Source organism: Quercus robur, chromosome 3 (assembly GCF_932294415.1).
Source record: "Quercus robur chromosome 3, dhQueRobu3.1, whole genome shotgun sequence".
NCBI lineage: Eukaryota > Viridiplantae > Streptophyta > Magnoliopsida > Fagales > Fagaceae > Quercus > Quercus robur.
Genome location: NC_065536.1, coordinates 10,289,479 through 10,312,271, shown reverse-complemented (window position 1 = coordinate 10,312,271; position 22,793 = coordinate 10,289,479). Strand labels below are relative to the sequence as shown.

Sequence of the window (22,793 nt, the reverse complement as noted above, 5' to 3'; positions counted from 1 at the left end):
AATAGACTGGTTCGGTGATAAGATGTATTATTAGCATTTGAAAATCAATAGATTAATTCCCATTTGTAACATCCATTCTCTTTTTTTTTTTTTTTTTTTTCCTTTTTAGTTTATTTATTTTTATGTGAACCAACACCAACCCAGAATAAGGGAAATATTTTGTCGGCCCACAAAGCCCAAAAAAATAAAAAGAAAATGGTTTAGGCCCAGGACTAGGAGGAGCAAATTTTAGTTTTAGTCAGAGTAAAACGACACCGTTCTGAGCTCCTTCTTAAAGCACCAAAACGAAGAACTCTGAGTCTGTAATTTGAAGTTCAAAGCTTCAATGGCGTGCTTGCTCTCCATAAGCTTCTCCATGCCTCTCTGCCCTCCAACAATCCTTTTTCAGGTACCCTTTTGCCAAATCTCTCTTACAAAACTTTTAGCTTTTACTACTTCACTCACAAAAAAACGTTTTCTCCATAACCCATGTTTGGTTGCTGAGAAAATGTCAGAGAAAAAAAAAAGAGAAAAATTCTTAATTTCTACTATATGAAAATACCCACATTAAAAAAATGCAATTAAATTCACCCAAGTGACCCATTACAGCCACTGTTGTTTGCTTAGTTAGGTTCTTTTTCTTTTCACCCATTTTAAAGCAAAAAATGTTAATAAACAGTGTCAAGATTTTATTTTCTTACATTTTCTAGGGAACCAAACGGGTGGAAAGAATGAAAATTTACCCTTTCCAGTAGTGTTTCTCGTAGGTTCTTTTCTAATTCTTATTATAGATAGTGTGTTCGTTTTTTTATCTTTGAGCAGAAGTGAAAAAAAACAATGTTGGAATTTTTCTGTTCTCACATTTTCTCGGCAACCAAACGGGTCGAGAGAATGAGAATTAAGTTAATTGTAGCTTCTTTTCTAGTTCTTATTATAGTTATAGATGTTTGTCCTTTCAAATGATTCTTGGTCAGTCTAGGAATTTGATACTGAAAATTGTTGCCTGAATTCGAGCCACGTTTGGCTGCTGAGAATCTGAAGGGAAAAAGAACAAGAGCAAAAGTAAGAATTATCTCAGTTTAGTATTGTGGAATTGAGGTTCTGTATCTACAAAGTGTCTGTTCTTTTTCAATTATCCTTTCTGATGTGTTAGTACTTGTCAAAGGTCAAAATATAGATAAGGGAACCATGGGTAATGAGAAAGAGCCATTTAAATCTTGAATTTGAAGACTATTTAATCTTGGCTAAGTATATTTGTTGTTGCTTACCCTTTAACAGCAAATAGTATGAGGTTGATTAGTTGATACATAAACCAAGAGCATGATAAATTAGAAGCGTTGTTGTCACCCAAAATGTTGTGTGGGGCTTTTTTTTTTTTTTTGGTTGAAGTTTTTGATTCATCACCAACTTTTAAAATGTGCAACCTTTCACAGTGGATCATACATAGAAACTGAGTTTTGTTTCGTCACTAATTAATGAATGGTTAACCAGAAATGTTTAAGCTTTATCAAACAGATGCTGGGGTATGACAACAGTTAGTTGTCATTGGTTTCCGTATGTCTGCATGCTATTTGCTTTTATATGCAACTGATTGTGTGAATGAGTTTTTTTTGTCAAACACATGTGGATCACCTTCTTTGCAGCCACTGTTGCTGGTTAACTAAACAGGACACTGCATGTTACTCATGAGTAAAAACTCATTGATGTTCATAATGAATAAATAATGGCTCACAAATATTGCTCAATTACCAAAAGTTAATGTCTTGTATTGCCTTTTTGATAATTGCTCAATAACCAAAATGGGTTTCTTGTATCACTAGTTTGATTTATCCTAATGATTCTTTAGGTTATGCTACAATTTGTCAAATTAAGTATAGGGCTACATTGTAGTAGTTCTGCACAATATTTTTTTTGAAAACTGTTACTTAATATTTGTTTCTTACACATGATGCCCTGGTTGGTGTTTTATTTATGGAATTGTGTGTATTTGATCTGTTGTGCTTATTGTTTGTTGGGACTTGCCTCCAGGAAATATATCCAAGGAAATCATATCATGGTAGACTCTCAAACCAAGCAACTGCCAAAACAGGTTTTCTTTATTTATCTCCTTGCTCATTTACCATTTATGCCTCCTGTTTGAAGCATTAAAGCATGATTGTTTCTCATTTTTAGGCTTTTATCCTGTTTGAACCTTGGTCAGCTACCTGCATTTTGAGTTTTGAAGTGTTGTTTTGCTCTACATTGGGAGGGGATAAAAAGCTTTTTATGTGAATTTTGGTTACCCCATGAATGGATTTTTTAAAGAAAGACAATTACCTTCAAAATCAATAACCAATACGTGTATGATGTTGCTTCTTTTAACTCTTGAGTGATAATTTGTTGATGATACGAGACCAATTCAAGTTCCAATAATAAGTTAATAATAGTATGGATCACTTTTAGATGCTAAAGCAAGGCATAATGTTTAGGACTTCGTTTATATTCAACATTTGAACAATGCTATCCGTTTTTTTCTTTTTAAGCTGATTGTACGAATTACGTTTGCAGCAACAAAGCTTCTTACCATCTGCAATGCAAATAAAGGCATATTATCTGTGAACTGGAGCCATCGACATCACTTAATTACACCCTCAATATTTCCTTCTGAAACTAGTTCTTGTCCCTTGAATTCTTGTACCCACATGATAATAGCTGGTTATTGGGTGGGACCTGATCTTGATGATGGCTGGGGATTTGTTGAAGCTTTTGTAAATCAAATTACTTGATTTTTGGGATTATTTTGCTTACCTTACTTGATAGACTTTGATTTTGGAAATGTCTGCCATGATTCATACTTCATTAGAACTAGCTTTAACTAACTGCAACTTGTCAGCATCCTACCACTGGGACAAGGTTATTAGAAGTGTGCACTCACATTTGACCAAATGCATGCCTCCTCTTCATTTTGCCTGACTATTCATACATCAAATTAATGGGTAGGATGCCTTCTCTGTAGTTTCCTCTAGGGGTCTTGTAGGTCACAACCGGCTTTGACAAAGGATGTACCTGAGGTAGAGGAGAATACTGAATCTGGAGGATGAACTAGGAGGTGGCACTGTGGTGGTGTATTAGATTCTGGAGATCACAAGTCACTGATTTCTTAAAAATAGCTGAAATATTGCACTTGCAATTAAGATTTGCTAAGGAGTATATAGAGGTGATCATAAACTTCTCTTATCAACTCGAACTGAAGGGATCATCAAGTTTTAATGCGAGTATGCATGGATGGTCGATTTTTTGTTCTTATACTGCTTTGGCTCAAGCAATTTGCATTAAGGGTCACACTCTTTTTATTTTGAGTTAAGTTTATGTTTATGAGATGCTAAAGCATGTGGATATTTTTTTGCCCCTAATTGTTTTCATGAACCATTTGTGTCTTATATATGTAGACCTCATCCTATTGACCAAATTGAATTATGAGGTAAAAATCAAAATGTTGGATGAAGCACCTGGTCCTTGACTTAGGCAGTGAAGCAGTAGTGGTTGGGATTAGTTTAAGTCTTGGATTCAATCTCGCCAATTGGTTTTTAATTTTTTATTTTTAAAAAAATGATAGACATGAGCTATAAAATTAAAATGGTGTAAATTTACAAAGTGAAAGTTGAAGGTTGGGCTGAAAAGGGCAAACTTGGGCTAAAATTTTGCGTCAACATTCTGTCATCCACAAAACTGAGATCCAACTGTTCAAAAGCCCGACTCAAAAATATAGAGACCCTAAAGCATATGGGCGTGTGCAATTGCAAACGCTAACGGACCTTACCAATGTAGGATCTAATTTTCGGCAAGGTACCTTACCAAGCCTTAACTTGTATGGGCTTACCAATGTCATAGTCAAAGAATTAAGGCTGTTAAATAAAATGAATATATTTTTTAGGAGATGAAAATAAATCAAAGTGTTCAGTATTGACTGCCAAAAAAAAAAAAAAAAAAAACGTGTTTATTTATTTAGCAAACTAATCAAATTCAAGCTCAGGTTTAAACTTAGGTATTGAACTAGCAAAACTACATTATAATTTATCCATAAACAAGCTGACTTAAGATTGATTTTTTTTTTTTGAGATAATATTGTCAAGGAGGGAGTGGGAAGACAAGACTTACAATACTAGCATTTACAAAAAGGCCTAACTTTTGTAAGTACTAGCGAGGTTTATAAACCGAAGACATAAAGATTGAATTTGAGTACATAAATTTATAAGATATCAAATTATTGTATTTAAGTTATGAAAGTGTTGTAAAAAATGTTATAGATGTACTATTCCTCTTAGTTATTGATAAAAAAAAAAAAAAAAACTTACTTAGTTTAGTAGTAAAATTGATACTAATTACTAGTAATAGAAGATTGGTAAATCTAATTTCTAAAAATTCATAAATTTAAGTTAATATATCTAATTAACTCAAATAATATATATTCTCAACTATATGTTAATTATTACTTATTAGTATAGATTTGTAAAGTGATAAAAATTCCTAGTTATAGTATTTATTTTAGATGAAAAAAGAATAAGCTAATGAAATAGTCTATGGAAAAAATCAAGCCTTAAAAAGAAAAAAAAAAAGAATAAAGCATGATTATATAATCTTGCTTAGTAATAAGTTCAACTCTTGTTCAACTAATCTTAAACTTTTAATGCTTGCTTCAACTCAATTAAAATCTTGAGAATGACCATTTACAACCATGACAATTTATTCTTGAATATGTAATCTTGCTTGGTAATGAGTTCAACTCTTCTTCAACCAGTCTTAAACTTTTAATGCTTGCCTCAACTCAATTAAAATCTTGAGAATGACCATTACAACCATGACAATTTACCCTCTCTCTCTCTCTCTCTCTTTAGGCTCTCTATTGACTTGCTCGGACCCAACCTTAATCCCTTGTTGGGTGTCTTCACGGTTTTCTTTTTCATACTATCGTTTGGTAAAATGGATCGGTGCAATAAAAAAAAAAAAAAAGTCTATCTAATCCAACCTCATCAAAGGCCAAACATTTTAGGATTCCTGCTTGATTGCTTGCCTTTTCTTCTTCTTGGTCTTCCTCTACCTCCCCATTTCTTTTAAAACTGTTTTGAGTACTTCACTAACCCCTGGCATATATATTTATACAGTCTCCCATATTATACAAACTAGATCCCTAGGATGACCTCAAAAAGTTCAGAGAATGTTAGTGACAAAAGTCAAACTTAGGACTCCCATGTTGAGTGATCATGAGTTTGAGGAAGACCAACCCTTTGGGGCTTTCTGCTTGTTAAGCATGATGCAAACCTTAAGCCAGTGTTGGGTACAGCTTCAAGTTTTTAAACTGTCACCCAGGATACATATCAAAGCTTCACGTTTAGCTAACTAGAACCTGGTCAGAAACCAGATGGATGAATAACTGAATGAGTCCTATAAATCTATTGTGTTGATGGGTTTTAAACAGTTTGCATTAATCAAAGTGCAGGAAATTCAGGTGCTTATTGGTTGAATAGTCTAATAACACATTAAAAAGTCCTTGAAGACATCGATGCCCTTGACATATTACATATATATCCCAAAAACAAGTATGTTGCTAGTAGTTATACATATCTCACTAGAATTGTTAATTAATATGACATTAATTACCATCCAATAATTAACTCTATATGATTTTAACATCATAAATGTTGGACTGATTAGGCCACGTATAACAACCGCTTGTTGTCAACTTTCTCAAGCATGTAATAGTTTTTGTCCAAGTAATCACCAGTGAAGAACTCAATAATGGTTAGAAATCAACAAGCTTAATGCTTTCCTTTTGGTTGCCAAGGGAAGAAAGGAAAATAAATAAATGTTTGAATGCTTATTAATCTTTACTACAATCAATAATTGACCCAAAAGAAAAAAAAGGGTACTCAAATGAATACATTTTCTAGAAAATGTATTCATTTGAGTACCCTTTTTTTCTAGAAAAGGTAGAGATCTCTACCTTGTAGTAAGTAGATTGTATTAGCGAAATAGCAATGCTCAATATAATTAAGTCATTTGCTTAGAGGTTGACATTACAGCTTTCAAAACTAAACTATTACGTGTGGAATTCTTATTGAAATAAAAAAGTTTATACCTACTTTTGCATTGTACTATGTCCCTCTATAATGCAGATTGTCATGACTAAATGCTAGAAGGCATGTGTATGCAACTATGCATGCATTAGCTAGGTGAACCATGGATCATTGGGGTAGGGAAAAAATATATATTAAGAAGATCAATGCAGCCTCTTTGGATAAACTTTTAGGTCACACGCAATTAATTTTTGCAACAAAGTTACACTTTTCCTATGATGGGCTGCTGCAATTCACAGGGACAAGTCATGATGCCTTTGCCCTTCAGCCTGGAAAATGGATGCACCAATTGCGGAACATATTGCCGGTTTGCTATAATTAAATTCAAATCACTGTTGCCAAAGTGCCAGTTTGCACAAGTAATCTTGCAGTGTGAGAAGGTTATGAAGCTCGATACCATAAATCCGTGGTCGGAGTCCATGGAAGCAACATTTATCTGAAATCATTCAATCAAGGAAACCGTCATATATTTAGTACTGCAATATATTTTGCAGTTGGTCCCATAATTCTTTGTGGTTTTCGAAATTATTCTATCAAGGAAACTATTACACAGTAGTACTTACTACATTGGTATAATTAGTCCTAAATTTTGAACTTTTCAACATTGTCCTAGTAAGTAACACCATAACACATGCAATACTGTCTTGGTATGGTTGCTCCAAATGTACTAAGGTTTTCTTTGATTCTACAAAGGAAACTATTTCATGGCCGTACTGCAGTGGCATAGATGGTTTGTGAGGTTTTCAGCTTTTTTATCAACTAGTCTAATAATATATAGTATCAACCATGCTCAATTTTGAGAAATTTCTCTCCTTTTATATAGGGTAACTTAATAAGTGGGACTTTGTTCCATACCTTTGTAGGAAACATACTTAGTGGAAGATTTTCCACACTAATTGTACCAATTAAATCTTTTGGAAATGAGAGAAAAAGAGTGGGAAAAGAATATATGAGAGATGATAGTTGAGAAGTGGTCCCAAGAGTTTATAGAAACCCTAGGCAGCATGTTGAAAACCCTAGCTCTGACAAAAAATTTTAAATTTGATTAGCAGCACCTTTACAATCAACTTTTATGGGAAAATTACCCTAATCTATTTGCATAAGAGTAAAATATAAAGCATGCCATAGATTTAATTGGGTGTTCACGATTAATCATGTCATGTAAAGCCACGTGATAGTGGTCCCTAGTTCAAGGGTTACCGAAATCCTAAACCTAGTGTGAGTGCAATGTTTAGCCTAGTTTGACTATTACCATTTGAGTAATATATATCAACCTGCTAGCATGATATATTTTGCAGAAAAAAACTTTGTGAGGAAGTTTATTCAGAAAAATTCAGATGGGATTTGTTAGTGAGAATTATAATGCAATTGAGAGGATCTGCTTAGAACTAATGTGATTGGATCTTTTAACTGAAACATTCATTTGCCTTCTCTTTTAGTGAAAATGAGAGGATGTACTTAGAACTAATGTGATTGGATCTTTGACCTGAAACCTTCACTTTTCATTCTCATTTGTCTCTCTTTAAGTGAAAATGAGAGGATCTACTTAGAACTAATGGGATTGGATCTTTGACCTGAAACCTTCTCTTCTCATTCTCATTTGCCTCTCTTTAAGTGAAAATGAGAGGATCTACTTAGAACTAATGGGATTGGATGCTTGAACTGAAGCCTTCACTTTTGATTCTCATTTGCCTTCTCTTTTAGTGAGAGAATGGGGGTTCTGGTTGGTGGAGAATGCTCACAGAACTGAAATGAATAAGTACTTTGATCCTTAATTAATTTTGGTTCTTGACCTTTTTGGTCTGCTAACAGATTTGGATTATACTCTTTCATGATGAGTTGACTAGTGGTTATAGTACAATATTGGAAGATTTAGATTCAGCTAGATGCTAGGCAATATAAGAAAACCCTAAGAAAAATGAGGGGGGAAAGGGGGATATTCTATTGTTAACTCAGTTGAAGTCTCAACTCTCAAGTGCTGATAGGTCCATGCATATAAGCATAAAAATAAATCTGATATACCAGTGATTAAATAGCAATATAGGTGACAAGGAATTCTTATATGACTATTCTACAGACACCTAAAATAAACGCTGCATGCACAAGGTCTTATCATTCTGGAGGAATGCCAGCTCAAGAGCTAAGTAAATTAATTACAGTGAAAAATATAATTGGATTATAATCACTTGATAAATTTTACTGAAAAAATAAATAAATTGAAGAGGAATATGTGTCAGTTCTTACAGTTGAGAAGAAAAAAAAAAAAAAAAAACAGAATAATGTGAATAAATCACAGTAGAGAACAAATTAAGTTTTAATCCCAAAAATGGGAATAATTACATCTCATTAACCAATGTTCATCCCTAAATGATCCTTAGTCTTTAGAAGAAGTGAGAAGTGATCAACCACATAGAAAAGTTTAAAATTCGTTTATAGCTACCAATTTAGTAAACCAAGATTGTGTCTAGCTCCCCAGAATCTGAGTGCCTATCCAAAATGGACTCTTCTTACACTGTCCTCTAAACTATTGTCAAGTTTATTTCCTTTCAAAATCAAGAACTGCTCATGACAGTACCATCTTAACATTAGTATCTATCAAGTATAAACTGCAAAATTCACTTATCAAAAAAAGTATAAACTGCAAAATTCAAGCCAAACTACATATATTGGCCAGCACCTTCTGTTCTTAAATGTGAGTTTAATATGGTAAATTCTCAAATAAAACTCCAATAAGTAAAAATTAATGATCAAAATTTGAATTTCAATTAATGTAGAAATAAATTTCACATATTGTTTTCTTTTTAAATTAAAATACCGGAATGCTTTCTATAGAAGTTCTATGTACCATCATATAACATTAAGATCTGTCATGAAAACTGCAAATTAAGTGCAAGCCAAACTACATACATTGTTTATCACCATCTACAGAAGTTCCTCTCCTCCTTCAGCAAAAGAGAGGAAGAAAAAAAAAAGGTACAATATGAAGAAAATGATACATGAAGTGGAGCAAAGATGCAAATTTACCTTAAACTACAAAAGTATTGAAGAAAGATAGATTTAAATCTTTCTCAGTTGATTAGATCCACACGCATGGCTTGAACCTCTACCTCCAGTAGTGATCTTATTCATTATCACATCATGTCATGCAGTAGACAATATTATAGTTCAAGATGGTCTTGCTTGAGAGTTGTCACCCCTCTCCATAACTCTAAACTCTAATGGGATAGGAAGCTCAGTTTGCCTCCCATGTTGACCTCCACTTCTATAGTTTGATTCTTCTTCATAGTTGTCAGGAATGCTATTACCTTTGTTTTGATTAGCTTTTAGCCTTTCAGCCTCTCTATATTTATATAAGTACCGTACTATAGCCTCAGCATAGTTATCAAAACCTAGAGTACTCAAAGCCCAACAGATGTCATCCCCATTTACAGTCTTTCTGTTCTCTTTGTGACACTTGTCAGATGCCTCCGCTGTGACAAAACTTATGAACTCAGTTGCACATTCTTGCATAGTTTGTTTGGCTTCCTTGGAAATCTTTGCTGCTGGGGGGAGGATTTGCTTCATGATCCTACCCACGTTTGCAATTGGAAGCAATCTTTCTTGCTCATCATCCATTTCTAATGTTGGCTTGGCAATCAAATGAATTTTGTTCTTCTCAAGCACAGACATGTTGCTTGTGGATAATGTATCTTCACTTTTATAGATGAAAGTATGTATATCATGTATATGCATGTGTCTATGTGCATGAAACATGTTATGTACATATAACAATTGTGGATATATATATATTTCATGTCAAGGTGTGTCACCATGGTCATAATGGTATGATCTATGATGTAAAAGCCTAGGTAGAGACATGATCTTGGTGATGCAATAGCACTAGGGTCTATGTTTCAAAGTTTGACTTCAAAATATTAAAATAAAGTTCTGCTAAATCTGTAGCTGATATTGAAGTTGTTGTTGATGTCAAATGGTTTTAGCAAATGTAAAGAGATAAAGAATCAACGTATCAAACTCCTGCTAAGCTAAGAAAAACAAACTGAGAAACATGGATCTTAAAACGTCATGGTATAGTACCTAAGTTTTAGCGTCTAACAAGTAGCAAGATTTTGTTAATAGAAAATATTTTTTGTCAAGACACTGAATTAGTCATGTCATATTACTAGAACTCAACGTCGACCTAACTTTAGTGATTTCATTCACTTAGTGCATCATGTACCAAATTTATGGCCCAACTCACTTGAGTAAGTGTCTGCAGATCCCCTGCAGATCCCCTATATGAGACCTTTCTTTCATTTAAATCTTTCAGACATTAGTTATTTAATAGAAAGAAAATTATATATTATGGTCACGCTTAAATAGAATGGTCATAATTGCTCACCCCTTACCATTTTTATTGAAAAAAAAAAATTTTGTTTCAAATAAAAGTGAATAAAGAATAGGACTTTCACAATTTATAGTAAGTTGATTAATTTTCCAACTCAGCAGCCATATATTCTTTGGGAATGATATGGTTTTGAATAAATATAGAACCTTGAAAGCCGTATCAATTATAGTACAGAATTGGTCCCCTCCACTACTCTCCACTTATAGTCATAGACCCATATAATCTGATTAATGGTATTTACATGATCTACATCTATATAGCTTAAAATATTGATGCAGTTTGTACTATCCAAATGAGTGGGCGACATTTGTGCACGTTTCAAGTTTTGGGATGGTCTCAACCGAACTGTACCTAAAAAGAACTGGTTATAAACCTTTTTTTTTGCCTCAGTGTGTGCTTGCTTAGTTCATCTTCTAGGTTTATAATTTCTTTATGTCTTTTTCTTTCAATTTGGCGGCAAAATCATATCCTTTATGAATTTAAATCTTGCATATATGGTTAGGATTTGGTCGAGCTCTGAAACTCTTTTCACTTTGGATAAGATGCAATAGAATTATACCTTAGATTAATAATGAAACCATACAATCACCAATTAAGTCAAACACGGCCTAGGATGAGTTCTAATGACAAAGGTTCAATCCTATGTGATTTCATTACAATACCATCTCTATTGAAAATTTGAAAGCATACAATCATGCACCAAGTTACTTGTATGTGATTTGAAGGCATACGATGATCACCAATTTAATCCTCGAAAGTCAATTCAAATCATAGTTTATACCAGTTGATGCTATTGAAATTTTGGTAGGACTGATCACTAAGGTCATGTTTAGATAAGGTTTCCATGATTAGCCAAGGGCATTACCACTTTTCGATCAAGCGGGTCATGCCCTTGAATTTTTCCCTCTTATTTATTTATTTATTTTTTTTTTTTGCGAGAGTTTTAACCTATGACACTATCACTCATGATGATTGCTTTTTATCATTAAACTAAGACATAAATTAGTTTTTGGTATAGGTAGAAAACAACTTTAGATTTCTTATTCGATAACAAGAGTTTACAAGTTGAGCTAATTAATGGAACCCACAAATTCTCACCTTATGATACAATATGTATGGTAATTTTCATAATATAAACAAAAAATTTTAAACTCCAAAGGTTGCATCCAGTCTCCGCTCAAGAATTAAATTAGTCCTAAGAGATTCAAAGAAATGAAAATGACCAACTAAACCACACATATGCCGCCTTCCCAAAAATAATAATAATAATAAATTATTTAAGAAATACCATATTTCAAGTGGTTTTATCATATTGAAGAAATCAACCACCTCAAAAAGTGTTGCTCACTTATACACAAACCATCGAAACCTCAAGGTGCCCTCATCCCTCCACACTCACTCTTGTTTTCTCTCTAGAACTAATTTCTAGAGAAATTAAAAAAAAAAAATGATGATCTTACTAATTACTCTATTTTCTTGAATTAAAAAAATATGTAAAAAATTTATAGTTATAAGGAAAAAAAAAAGCAATAAAGATTTTTTTTTGAGAGAGAAAAAAAAAATAAAGATAGTGGAAGATAATGTGTTTTTGTACGTTTAGGTGTTGATATGCCTAGAAAATCGAGAAATAAATTATACGTTGAAATCATTTTCTCTTTTTTGGGTAGTGTTTGTTTTGGTTAGTAGATTGATTAATATTGAAACTTCTTCGTTTTTGGGACACTAAAGAGTACAATTATGATGAAGACTAACGAGAGGAATGAATAATATAAAGTTAAAGTATAGATGACTAAATTGAATGAAAATGAAGTTATATAATTGAATTGAATTCCAAATAAAATTAAGTAATACAAGTTTTAATTTAACTAATCTTTTATTTATCTAGAAAGCGTTAGACAAATTCAAACGAGCTTTTAAAATTCCTAGGAGGAATAATTAGCTTTTTTAGACAAATTCTTCTCAGAGGTATGAGATTAACGAGACTAAGGCAATGTTTGGATCCATGTTTAACCACGTTTGCGTCTGCGTTTGTTATAAATTGCTGGGACCCACGCTACAAAACGTGGAAACGGGAAACGCAGGCTGAAGGAGAAACGCTTTGTGTGTCAACTTATTTGGTTTTTGCGTCTTCTCAAGATACTTTTTTCTTTCCCATATTTTTTAATTTCTCTAAGCAATAAAAAAATCTTTGACAACTTATTATTATTATTTATATATATATATATATATATATATTTATATAAGAGGAATTAGGATAGCCTTTTTTTTTTAACTTTATAGTCATGGAAAATTGTTGTGAAATTTATTAAACGAAATATTTTTATGATTTGAAAGAATATCAAGTTATGTTTTCATGGCTAATTAAGAAATGAGTTAAGAAACAATTATCGTGTCTTTTCTTTTAATTATATTTTTTTTGTTAACATTATACTCTAGTTTTATTTTTTATGTATTAATTTATTCTTGCATTTTTATATAATTTTTATTCATAATTGATGGAAAAAAAATCTTCATACTTTGACCCCCCAAAGTTGAAATATAATTTTATCAATAATTGGACGCCTACTTACTTTCTATTAACAAAAAATAAAAATCTTCATACGTCGAGAACCATTAAAATAAAGATGGCTAATTCTTTGTAAAAAAAAAAAAAATTAAAATACAACAATTTTCTTTAGTTTTAGGGGCTCTCTGCATCATGCTAGTATATGATTGCAATTTTATTGGATATTATATTGAGTAGTATCGAAACTCAATAAAGTTGAATTGAAAGCACTCTTTTTGTGTCAAACTTAATTATTTGGTTTTTGCATCTTCTCAAAATACATTTTGCCCTTTCATCATTTTTATTTTCTCTAAGCTATAAAAAAAATCTTTGACAACTTAATTTTGTTTATATAAGAGAATTGAGGATAGCCTTTTTTAAAGTCAAGGAAAATTGTTGTGAAATTTGTTACACAAAATATTTTTATGATTTGGAAGAATATCAAGTTATGTTTTCATATATAGCTAATTATAGTGTTGAAGTGTGTTAAGAAATAATTATTGTATCTTTTCTTTAATTATTTTTTTTATTAACATTGAATATTATACTCTAGTTTATTTTTTTATGTGTTAATTTATTCTTGCATTCTAATAGAATTCTAATTCTTAAATGATGAAGAAAAAAAAAAAAATCTTCATACTTTCGCCCGCTAAAGATGAAATCTAATTTTATCAATAATTGGACCCCTACTCACTTTCTATTAACAAAAGATAAAAATCCTCATACGTCGAGAACTATTAAAATAAAGATGGCTAATTCTTAGTAGTAAATAAAATATTAAAATACAACAATTTTCTTTAGTTTTAGGGGCTCTCTGTATCATGCTAGTTTATAATTGCAATTTTATTGGATAATAATGCTTTATTAAAAGAGTTTGCATTATACATATATGGTCTTGTCGTACATAGCCACTTTAATTAAAAGTTGAATCTCCATTAAAATGAAAAAAAAAAAAAAAATTCTGCGCCAATGCAAGTGAAGTGTGATTAGAATTTTCTACACAGTGTATCACGAGGCATGTTAAAAATTGAATAGGTAGACAAATAGTCAAATAGGAATGAGGAGAATCAAGCATTCATTGGACACAAAAGTGGTCGCGCCAAAGCTCGCATGGTATCAAAGTATGAACATGCGGAATAGGCACTAATTATATGAAAATATTGTATATAGTTTCATAAACTTTGAGCCACTTGGTTTATAATTCAAAACTGTCCAGTTGGGTATAGCATAAATGTAACTCTACTCGGCCTGCATTCATGAGTTTATATTGTCAGTAATTGTCATCATTACCACTAATGCTTTCCAAAGGTAGTATGCGTTCTCAAAAAAGACTAATGGTAGTATGAGTTCTCTTGTACTTTGTTGAAGCTTTGTCAAATTAATCTAATGATTATTGCCTTATTAACAAATTAATCCATAGCCATCTCTCACTGTTATTGGATATGCATGTGTGTACTAATAAATCACATGCAAGTGCTAACAAAAGTACAAATCTGAAAGAAGCCGGATAAACCTGGTGCTTATCATGGGTAGGCTACATCTTCTTCATGTAATCTCAAAAGAGAAAACTTCTATAACATAGATTCAGGATGATTCTAATGCTATAATTGGCCTTTACTATTACTGACTACTTCTAGATATAGACAAGCCAAAATATGTGTGTTGCTATCTGGGCAGGTAAAGTTATGCAAATTCCTTCAAATGGGGGATTTTTGTGGGTTATATAATACTGTTTATAAATTAAAATATAGATAGGGGTCTTGGTTATGAAAATAAGGTTGGCTTGTGCTTGTTATATGCTTTAGAAAATATGCTTAAATTAATATAATGTAAAGTATCATAAAGCAGCCCTTGTTATTAGGGGCTACCCTACCCTAGTGCATTTGAAAATTGTCTTCAACATGCATTAATCTGGTAAATGGTGTGTTTGGATACCGCTTATTTGTTGAAAACTGAAAACTGAAATCTTATTGCTGAAAATACTGTAGCAAAATAATTTTTAAATATATAAATAGTGATATGGGACCTAAATTTTGTTAGAAATCTGTGTTTGGATGACTTTTATGGGCTTGTGAACAATAACCATGGGACTCACAGACAAAACGCAGGATTGGGCAAAACGCCCAATCCAAACACACGCAAAGCATGCAATTTCAATTTTAATAGGGCATTATTTCTATGCAAATTAAACATTGAATTTTGTGTCTTGCTAAGTAAAATAATGGGGCTTGTACTTGTCACATGCTCTAGAAAATGTGCTCAAATAAATAGAGTCTGTTTGGATATCGCTTATTTTACTGAAAACTGAAAACTTATTGCTGAAAACACTATAGTAAAATAATTTTTAAGTTATGAATAATACCATGGGACCTAGCATTTACCTAGAAATCTACATTTAATGTGTTTGGTTGGGTCGTGAATAGTGCCGTGGGACCCAGCCAAAAACGTAAAACGCAACTTCATTCCTAGGCAAACGCACACATAATATAGAGTTGTATAAAGCTAAACCTATTAATTGAACTATTTTTAAGTTTAAAACTATAGTGGTTAGGTCGGCTAATGAATTCAAAATGTGAGTTGAATAAATGGGTATGTGACTTTGGCACTACCTCCATACAAAAATCCTGAAAAACCCTAGATACACTTGAAAGTACTTCGAGGACATTAGACGAATATACTATAGCTAGTTGTACCTCTCCTTCATAGGTGATAGGCCATAACTCAACTTTGTTAGGATTCCCTTTCCATGATTGCACCCGATAGTCCGGATTATATATGTCTACTTGCCCTTTAAAAGTCGTATTCATTTCTTGAGTTCATCATTTTCCAAAGGATTAGGATGGTTTCAAGTTGTCATTTGGGATAGCCATGCTCTATAGATAATGATAGAATAGGTTAAATAGGCCAAATCCTTGCATAAAAATATATGCAAATCGCTTAATTCTTTTTTTGCACATCTTTTCAAGGTAATTGCATGAAGAGGAATTAAATGGAGAAGATCCTAACCACTCTGTTATATATTTTATTAATTTAGATTAAAATCAGAACTCTTTAGAGAAAATCATTATTGTTCTTTGAACGAACTAAAATTGTGAACCTAGACAAGTTCTAGATGAGGGTAGAAGATTAATCATATCCACCTAATATGTATGGCCATTATCTTCATTCTTCACTAACTAGGTTTGTTTGTTTATTTTTTAGTCTTCACTAGCTAATTTTTAGAGCGCCTTTCTCAACAAAAAAAAAAAAAAAAAGGTTCTAGAACAAAATTATATCAATTGCATGCATTTTTTTTAAGTTGACAATGGAAATTATCCTTAGCTGCAAGTTTCTTTTTTTATGTGCATAAATTTTTTTAGAAGCTATTGCATGTGCGGTATTGTTCTTAAAATCAAAAGTTAACCCATGATTATTGTAGTTGATGTTTTTTCTACTATTTTTTCCCTTTCAAATGTTCACTCTATTTTCAGATTGGCACCATAACCAGTTAAATGAGTTTATAGGTTAAATCTCTCTCTCTCTCTCTCTCTCTCTCTCAAAAGTTGTCATTTGAGATAGCCAGGGGGGCAATTGCCCCTTGACTCCACCCCTCTCGCAATATTTACTTTTAAAAATAAGCAATAATAAATAGATTACACTTTTTTTAATTCATTATTGAATATAACTTTTAAATCTCCTAACGTAATTGAGCAAAAATATATCATTAACAGTGTACTATGGCAATATCTACTATAACCAATATGCCGAATTTTTTATATTGTTTTAAGAAATAAATTCTTTTACAATTCTATATACTTTTTAAGGTTTTTTGCAATCAACTCACCATCTGTTTTCCCTTAAAAAAAATAAAAAACTCACAATCTGTTTTAGCCGTTAGAAATGAAATTTAAGAAAGAAAATGCAAACATCGATACTTTTAAGTAAATCAAAATAAAAACATCATACCACGTCTTAAAAAAATTCCTTGGAATTAATATTTTTAATTTTCAAATACGCAATTATATTGTTAATATTTTTTTTTCCCATTTTTTTACAAGTATTCAAATGATTTTTTTTTATTTTTTATTTTTTTATTTTATGAATATCTTATATGCTAGTAACATTTGTGTTTAACGTGGACAAGGGAAATTATCCTTAGCTGCAAGTATTTTTTTTTATCTGCATAATTAGTTTGTATGTGTGATATTTGTCTTCAAATCAAAAGGTAACCCATAATTATAGTAATTTGCACTTTTGTAATTGATGTCTTTTGACTCTTTTCTACTTTATTTCCCCTTTCAAATTTTCACTTCATTTTAAGAGGATTTCTATTTGTTTATAGGCTCTCTCTCTCTCTCTAAATTAATTTTATGAGTAAAGATATAAACTTGTTTAAAGGGTTAAACCACTCAAAGATTGTGAATTTCCACCTTTAAACCCAGAGAGTAATGAGTCTAGGGATGGCAATTTTTCCCCGCCCCGCTTGACCCGCCCCTCCCCGCTTCGCCCCGTGCGGGTTTTCCCCGCCCCGCAAAGGTGGTGGGGCGGGGATGGGGCGAGATTTTAGACCCACACCACGGGGCGGGGCGGGGATGGGTTTACACTTTTTAGACCCACCCCGCCCCGCCCCGCCCCGCCCCATCCCCACCCCGCCCCGCATTAATAAGGGTTAAATTGTAATTTTATTATATCCTAAAACCCTACTATTTAAACAAAAATATCATCAACTTATTTTATTCTACCTAACGTGGCTCTACCTCTTTTTTCTCTCTAGCAAAGTTGGAAATAAGGTACCAATTTTAACTTCTTCTTTTTTTTGTCTTTATTGGAAACAAATTTATATACTATTGAATTGATGATTTCATTCATAATTCATACGGTCTTTCTCAACTTACTTTTCATCATGTACATAATATAATTTTTTTTAATGAGTTACAGGTCTGTGGCTCTAAATATGTGTCTGTGTAATTGTTTTTGTAATTTTGTGTGGGCATTTGGCTGCTTAACAACACTGTTTCTTTAAGCTTGTTAAAATTTTATTTTATCATGTTATGAGATTTTTGTTGTGATATTGTCTTGTTAAACATTAAGATAATATTATTTAGTTTTTGTTAAAAATTAGTTTAATTTGATAGGATAAATTTATTTATAATTTTAAGTATATTTTTATTATTGAAACATGTCATTTTATTTGAAAAAATGGTAATAGTTGTAGGGAAAATTAACAAGAAATAAAGTTTTACGGTGTAGGGTGGGGCTTCGCGGGTCTTCGTGGGGCCTTAAGGGGCGGGGATGGGACAAGAAATTTTCCCCATCATGCGGGGCGGGGCGGGGATGGGGCAAGAAAAATCCATGCGGGGCGGGGGCGAAGATCTCATCCTTCGGCCCCGCCCCGCCCCATTGCCATCCCTAGTAATGACGACTGTCCAAATTTGGGCCAATATTTTAAGTGTAGTGGGATTTCAAAATACAACTCTTTTTTTTTACTAGATTCAATTAGGCACCATGGGAATTTGTTTGTGAAATTTTTTTTGGACAATAATGTATAAAGCCCAATTTATTGCATGGGGTATAAAGCCCAATAACTATTCTATAGTGCTATGGAGACAGTCCTCAAATCTACACATGATATGGCCCATTGCCTCTATCCCCTTGGGTCAAGCAAAAACAAATGAAAATAAGCCTTAAGTTTCACAAAGTTTTTAAAAATGCTCTAGAAAAAGGTTCTATTAAAGAAATTGGGCCAAAGAAAAGATGTTGGGCCCTCAATAGTGTCTTGAATAGATTTCCAATCATTGGAGAAACAAAAATGTCAAGTAAAAGTGGATTTTGCTGTGTGGGTCCTTTATCCTTATGGTATTTCGTAGTTTGTCACAATTGAAATTGAATTGAGTATTGACCAAATGAATTAAAGTCAACCCTAAAAGTAGATTTGTGGTGCATAGATTATGTATGTCGTGATTCGTAGCTGCCGTATCTATCTATATGTCCTTGTCCGTTCGATTTACATTTAAAAAGAGTTGAGTTGAGTCGTTGAGCCAGAAAATTTTTTCAGGAACGTCGGTGAATATATTTTTGTGTAATTTTTAAATTTATTATCGAATTTTTTAAAAAATTAATAGAAAACTTCAAAAGCTAGGGAGGTCATGGCTCCCTTGACACCCCCTAGCTCTGCCTATGAGTTGAGGTATAGTTTTTTAAAATAGTAATGCTTCGTACAATTTTTTTTTGATAATAAATTTTACCATTGTTGTCATATAACCAATGCTAATAGACTAATCTTTTTTTCTTTTTCTTTTTTTATTCACAGTTGACCAATTTAAAAATTGTCAAATTTATTGCAAAAAAAAAAATTGTGTTAATAGCATCACTACTTTTTAAAACAATATTGTTTTTTTTTTTTAAAGGTTTTTTAAGGTATAATTGTACATTTTTCAAAATAATTAAAAATAATTGAACTCATTTTTTTTTTTCAAACGAATTCATTTTTTTTTTATTATATAAATTTGTTATAAATATTTTATATTATGTCTTGTTTCAAATTAAACCTAAAAGTTTCAAAAGTTTAAAAAAATTCATAAAGTTTAAAATTGTTACAAATTAAAAATATTAAAGTTTCTTTAGTTTCCTGGATTCTAGTCACTAAACATTATTTAAGGCAATATTTTTGAACAAGCACGAAAAAAGAGTTTCACTAGTTTCAAATTGAACCATAAACTTTTAAAATCATATATATTTTTTTAACAAATCCTATAAATTTGAGTTTGATTTGGTGGTTTGAATTAGTTTGATTCAGGTTTTTATTTAATGCAATTTTAAAAGTTTAATATTCAATTTGAAATTACTGAAACTATAAGCTTAATTTGAAATCACAGCTTAAACTTAGGGTTTATAATTTTTTCTACGTAAAGGAAGGACTTTACCCCTAACCGCTTTTGAACCTAAAATAATAGAGTTGGACATGCCAAATCAACCTTAAAAAAATCATTTGCTATATAACAAAGTGGATTCACTTATTCTGAAGGGAAAAAAAGTAGGCTTACTTATTACTGTGACTCTCTTAAGGAATGCATTGCCAAAAATGATTCCCACTTAGGACCTTTTTTTATTTTTTTAAAGATCCATCATTATATTAATCATTAAGTTGGTAAATTAGCATTAACAAAATTGATAATATCTAAAAGAATAGACTCCACCTAAACTAATAACGAAAAAGACAACTTAGCTCTCCTAGCCAAGACATCCGCAACAAAATTACTCTATCTAAAAATATGAGAAAAAGACCAAATTTGAAGTGAACTTACAAGCGACAATATATCTTTTAGTAGATGATCCAAAGCAGAATTATGTCTCCATTGTTCAAAGCATTGAAATTTATTATAGTAATCAACAACAGTCTTGTATAAAATGGACCGATGCCAGTACTATCGGAATAACATTCTTTTCTCTCCCATCCCATAGTAGTGGATCTTCCTTTAATTATTTGATTCACAATATATGTGAGAGGATGAATCAATATTAAATAATTTCCTAGTGGGCCAACTCAAACAACAAAGATATTCATTTGGGTATTTTAAATGAGGCTGCAAATAAGTTAAAAGACAATCAGTTGGGCTCTTCTGAGTACTGACATTGAGTTGCCTTTAGCCCAAAAAATAGAAATAAAATTAAGTTGTGCCCAAACTACATTTTCATACTATCTTGTCAGATGATTTGTTGCATGTACTGGCCCAGATGATATGGCTGGGTTCAACAAGTAGGACAATCTGGCCCATATGACATGATCACTCACTGGCTTGATCATACGAATAGTCATACAAGCTAGCAGCTAGGAAAGTCTGCATTTCATTGAATACAGAAATTATCAAAGAGATGAGGTGGCTTTAAGTTTTAACTCTCTCTAACCTCCTAACTTCTAGGCATCTAGTTTAGTGATTATAAGCTAGTACTCGCAAACTCAAGCCATGTGTGAAAAATGTAATATAATTATTTTATAAGAATATAATGTAAAATTTGTAAGTTAAACAGTAAATGTGTTATTTAAAAGTATTTGTTAGAGATATATATTAGACATATATTAGCCCAATATAATATGTCCAAGCCCAGTCCTACTTGTACTAGTAGTCTAAGGTTTAGTCGCCTATATATACTCATGTTAGGGTTCATTGTAATACAGGAGATTATTGTAATACAGGAGATTATTGTATTACACTCTTATACAATAAAGATGTAGCTCTTAAGAGATTCCTACGTGGATGTAGGTCGACAAGGCTGAACCACGTAACCCTCGTGTTCTCAGTGTTCCTATTCTAGGCTATCTCTTCTGCATTCACTTTAGCATATATAACATGATATAACACATCGCGTATTTAACATGGTATCAGAGCCAAACTCCGTTCTTAGCATTAAACAAACATCTTTAGCATGCAAAGAAGATTCTCACGTGCACACCACTATTAGAAGTCACACATGCTTGTCTGCTGGATCTAGACTCCACGGCATCTCGCAGCCGCCATGGCTCACTGCTGTGTCTAGATCCTCAAGCCTAAGCAATCCGTGCCTCTCCCTATCAGATTTGTGCACATCAAGCCTTCACCTAATGAAACCAACAAGACAGACGTGCTCCACGGCATATCGTGACCAAAACCCAAGAACCTGACCCTCAACGGCAAGCTCACGCACCACCATGCGTCGCCAAAATCTCGAGACCCAGTTAGATCATAGCCACACGCGCCGCCATGTTGGCCTCATTGCTCGGCGATCTGCAAAACTCAAGAAGTTCGGCTGTCTATTGCATTCACACGTGCCAACATGCGCCGCCTACGTTTCCGGATCCTTCCCACGCATTGCCACAATTTCCTATTGTGTAGCTCATCCATTGGCCACACACGCTGTCCTATCGGCCATATCGACCACCAATCTGCCTACGGAAGAAACATGGCTTTCAACCGCTATTGCACGCACCTCCACGCGCTACCTGGGTTTCTGGCTTCTCCTCCACGCATCGGTGGAACACCCACGTGCCTGCCACGTTCCGAAAACTGCGTTGCTGTCATTCATGATGTTAGCAAATGCCACGTCAGCCTTAGCTCGTCATCAAACATGTTAGCTAGCCACGTCAGCAGTGTCGCCTCATCAGCATCACGTCACCTAGCTGACCGTTGACCTGGATTGACCCGACCCGGACTACCCGGATCTGACCCGTGAGCACTGACTGTTGACTTTGACTAGGATCCATTGACTTTGACTTTTGCGTTGACCTTTGACCAAAAGTTAAAATTTTCCGAAAGGGCCTATCTTGCTTAGTTTTTCGCGTAGATTCTAATTTTGGATTCCATTTCTTCATTTGAAGCTCTGAAATTGGTCAATTGGCATATTATTCATTGTGGTTTATTCAAAGGCATTCTTCAAGTAATCTTCTCATGCCTATCCAACCTCAAGCCTTCATCGAGCTTCCGCCTTGAGTTTGAGGGAGGGTGTTAGAGATATATATTAGACATATATTAGCCCAATGTAATAGGCTTAAGCCCAGTCCTACTTGTACTAGTAGTCTAGGGTTTAGTCGCCTATATATACTCATGTTAGGGTTCATTGTAATACTGGAGGTTATTGTACTACACTCTTATACAATAAAGATGTAGCCCTTAAGGGATTCCTCCATGGATATAGGCCGTCAAGGTTGAACCACGTAACCCTTGTGTTCTCAGTGTTTCTATTCTAGGCTACATCTTCCGTATTCACTCTAACATATACAACATGATATAACACATCGCGTTGTAATAATAATTAT

The 22,793-nt window shown here is 32.9% G+C and overlaps 2 protein-coding genes across 2 annotated transcripts; one reads left to right on the top strand and one right to left on the bottom strand.

The window, feature by feature from the left end:
* Positions 1 to 224: 224 nt before the first annotated feature.
* LOC126717006 (uncharacterized) lies at positions 225 to 2,817 on the top strand. The gene is made up of 3 exons (XM_050418144.1): positions 225 to 388; positions 2,008 to 2,068; positions 2,527 to 2,817. Exons 1-3 carry the CDS (start codon positions 326 to 328, stop codon positions 2,742 to 2,744), a joined length of 342 nt encoding a protein of 113 aa, XP_050274101.1. The 5' UTR covers positions 225 to 325; the 3' UTR covers positions 2,745 to 2,817.
* Positions 2,818 to 8,957: 6,140 nt separating this feature from the next.
* Positions 8,958 to 9,771, bottom strand: LOC126717003 (nuclear transcription factor Y subunit B-4-like). Its single transcript, XM_050418140.1, has one exon. The coding sequence runs from the start codon at positions 9,759 to 9,761 to the stop codon at positions 9,258 to 9,260; it is 504 nt and encodes a 167-aa protein (XP_050274097.1). The 5' UTR covers positions 9,762 to 9,771; the 3' UTR covers positions 8,958 to 9,257.
* Between the last annotated feature and the right edge of the window lie 13,022 nt (positions 9,772 to 22,793).

Coding starts and splice junctions, on each gene's coding strand:
- LOC126717006 (XM_050418144.1), top strand. CDS start 326: ATGGCGTGCTTGCTCTCCATAAGCTTCTCCATGCCTCTCTGCCCTCCA. Junction 389..2,007: donor CTCCAACAATCCTTTTTCAG/GTACCCTTTTGC, acceptor ACTTGCCTCCAG/GAAATATATCCAAGGAAATC. Junction 2,069..2,526: donor CCAAGCAACTGCCAAAACAG/GTTTTCTTTATT, acceptor TTACGTTTGCAG/CAACAAAGCTTCTTACCATC.
- LOC126717003 (XM_050418140.1), bottom strand. CDS start 9,761: ATGTCTGTGCTTGAGAAGAACAAAATTCATTTGATTGCCAAGCCAACA.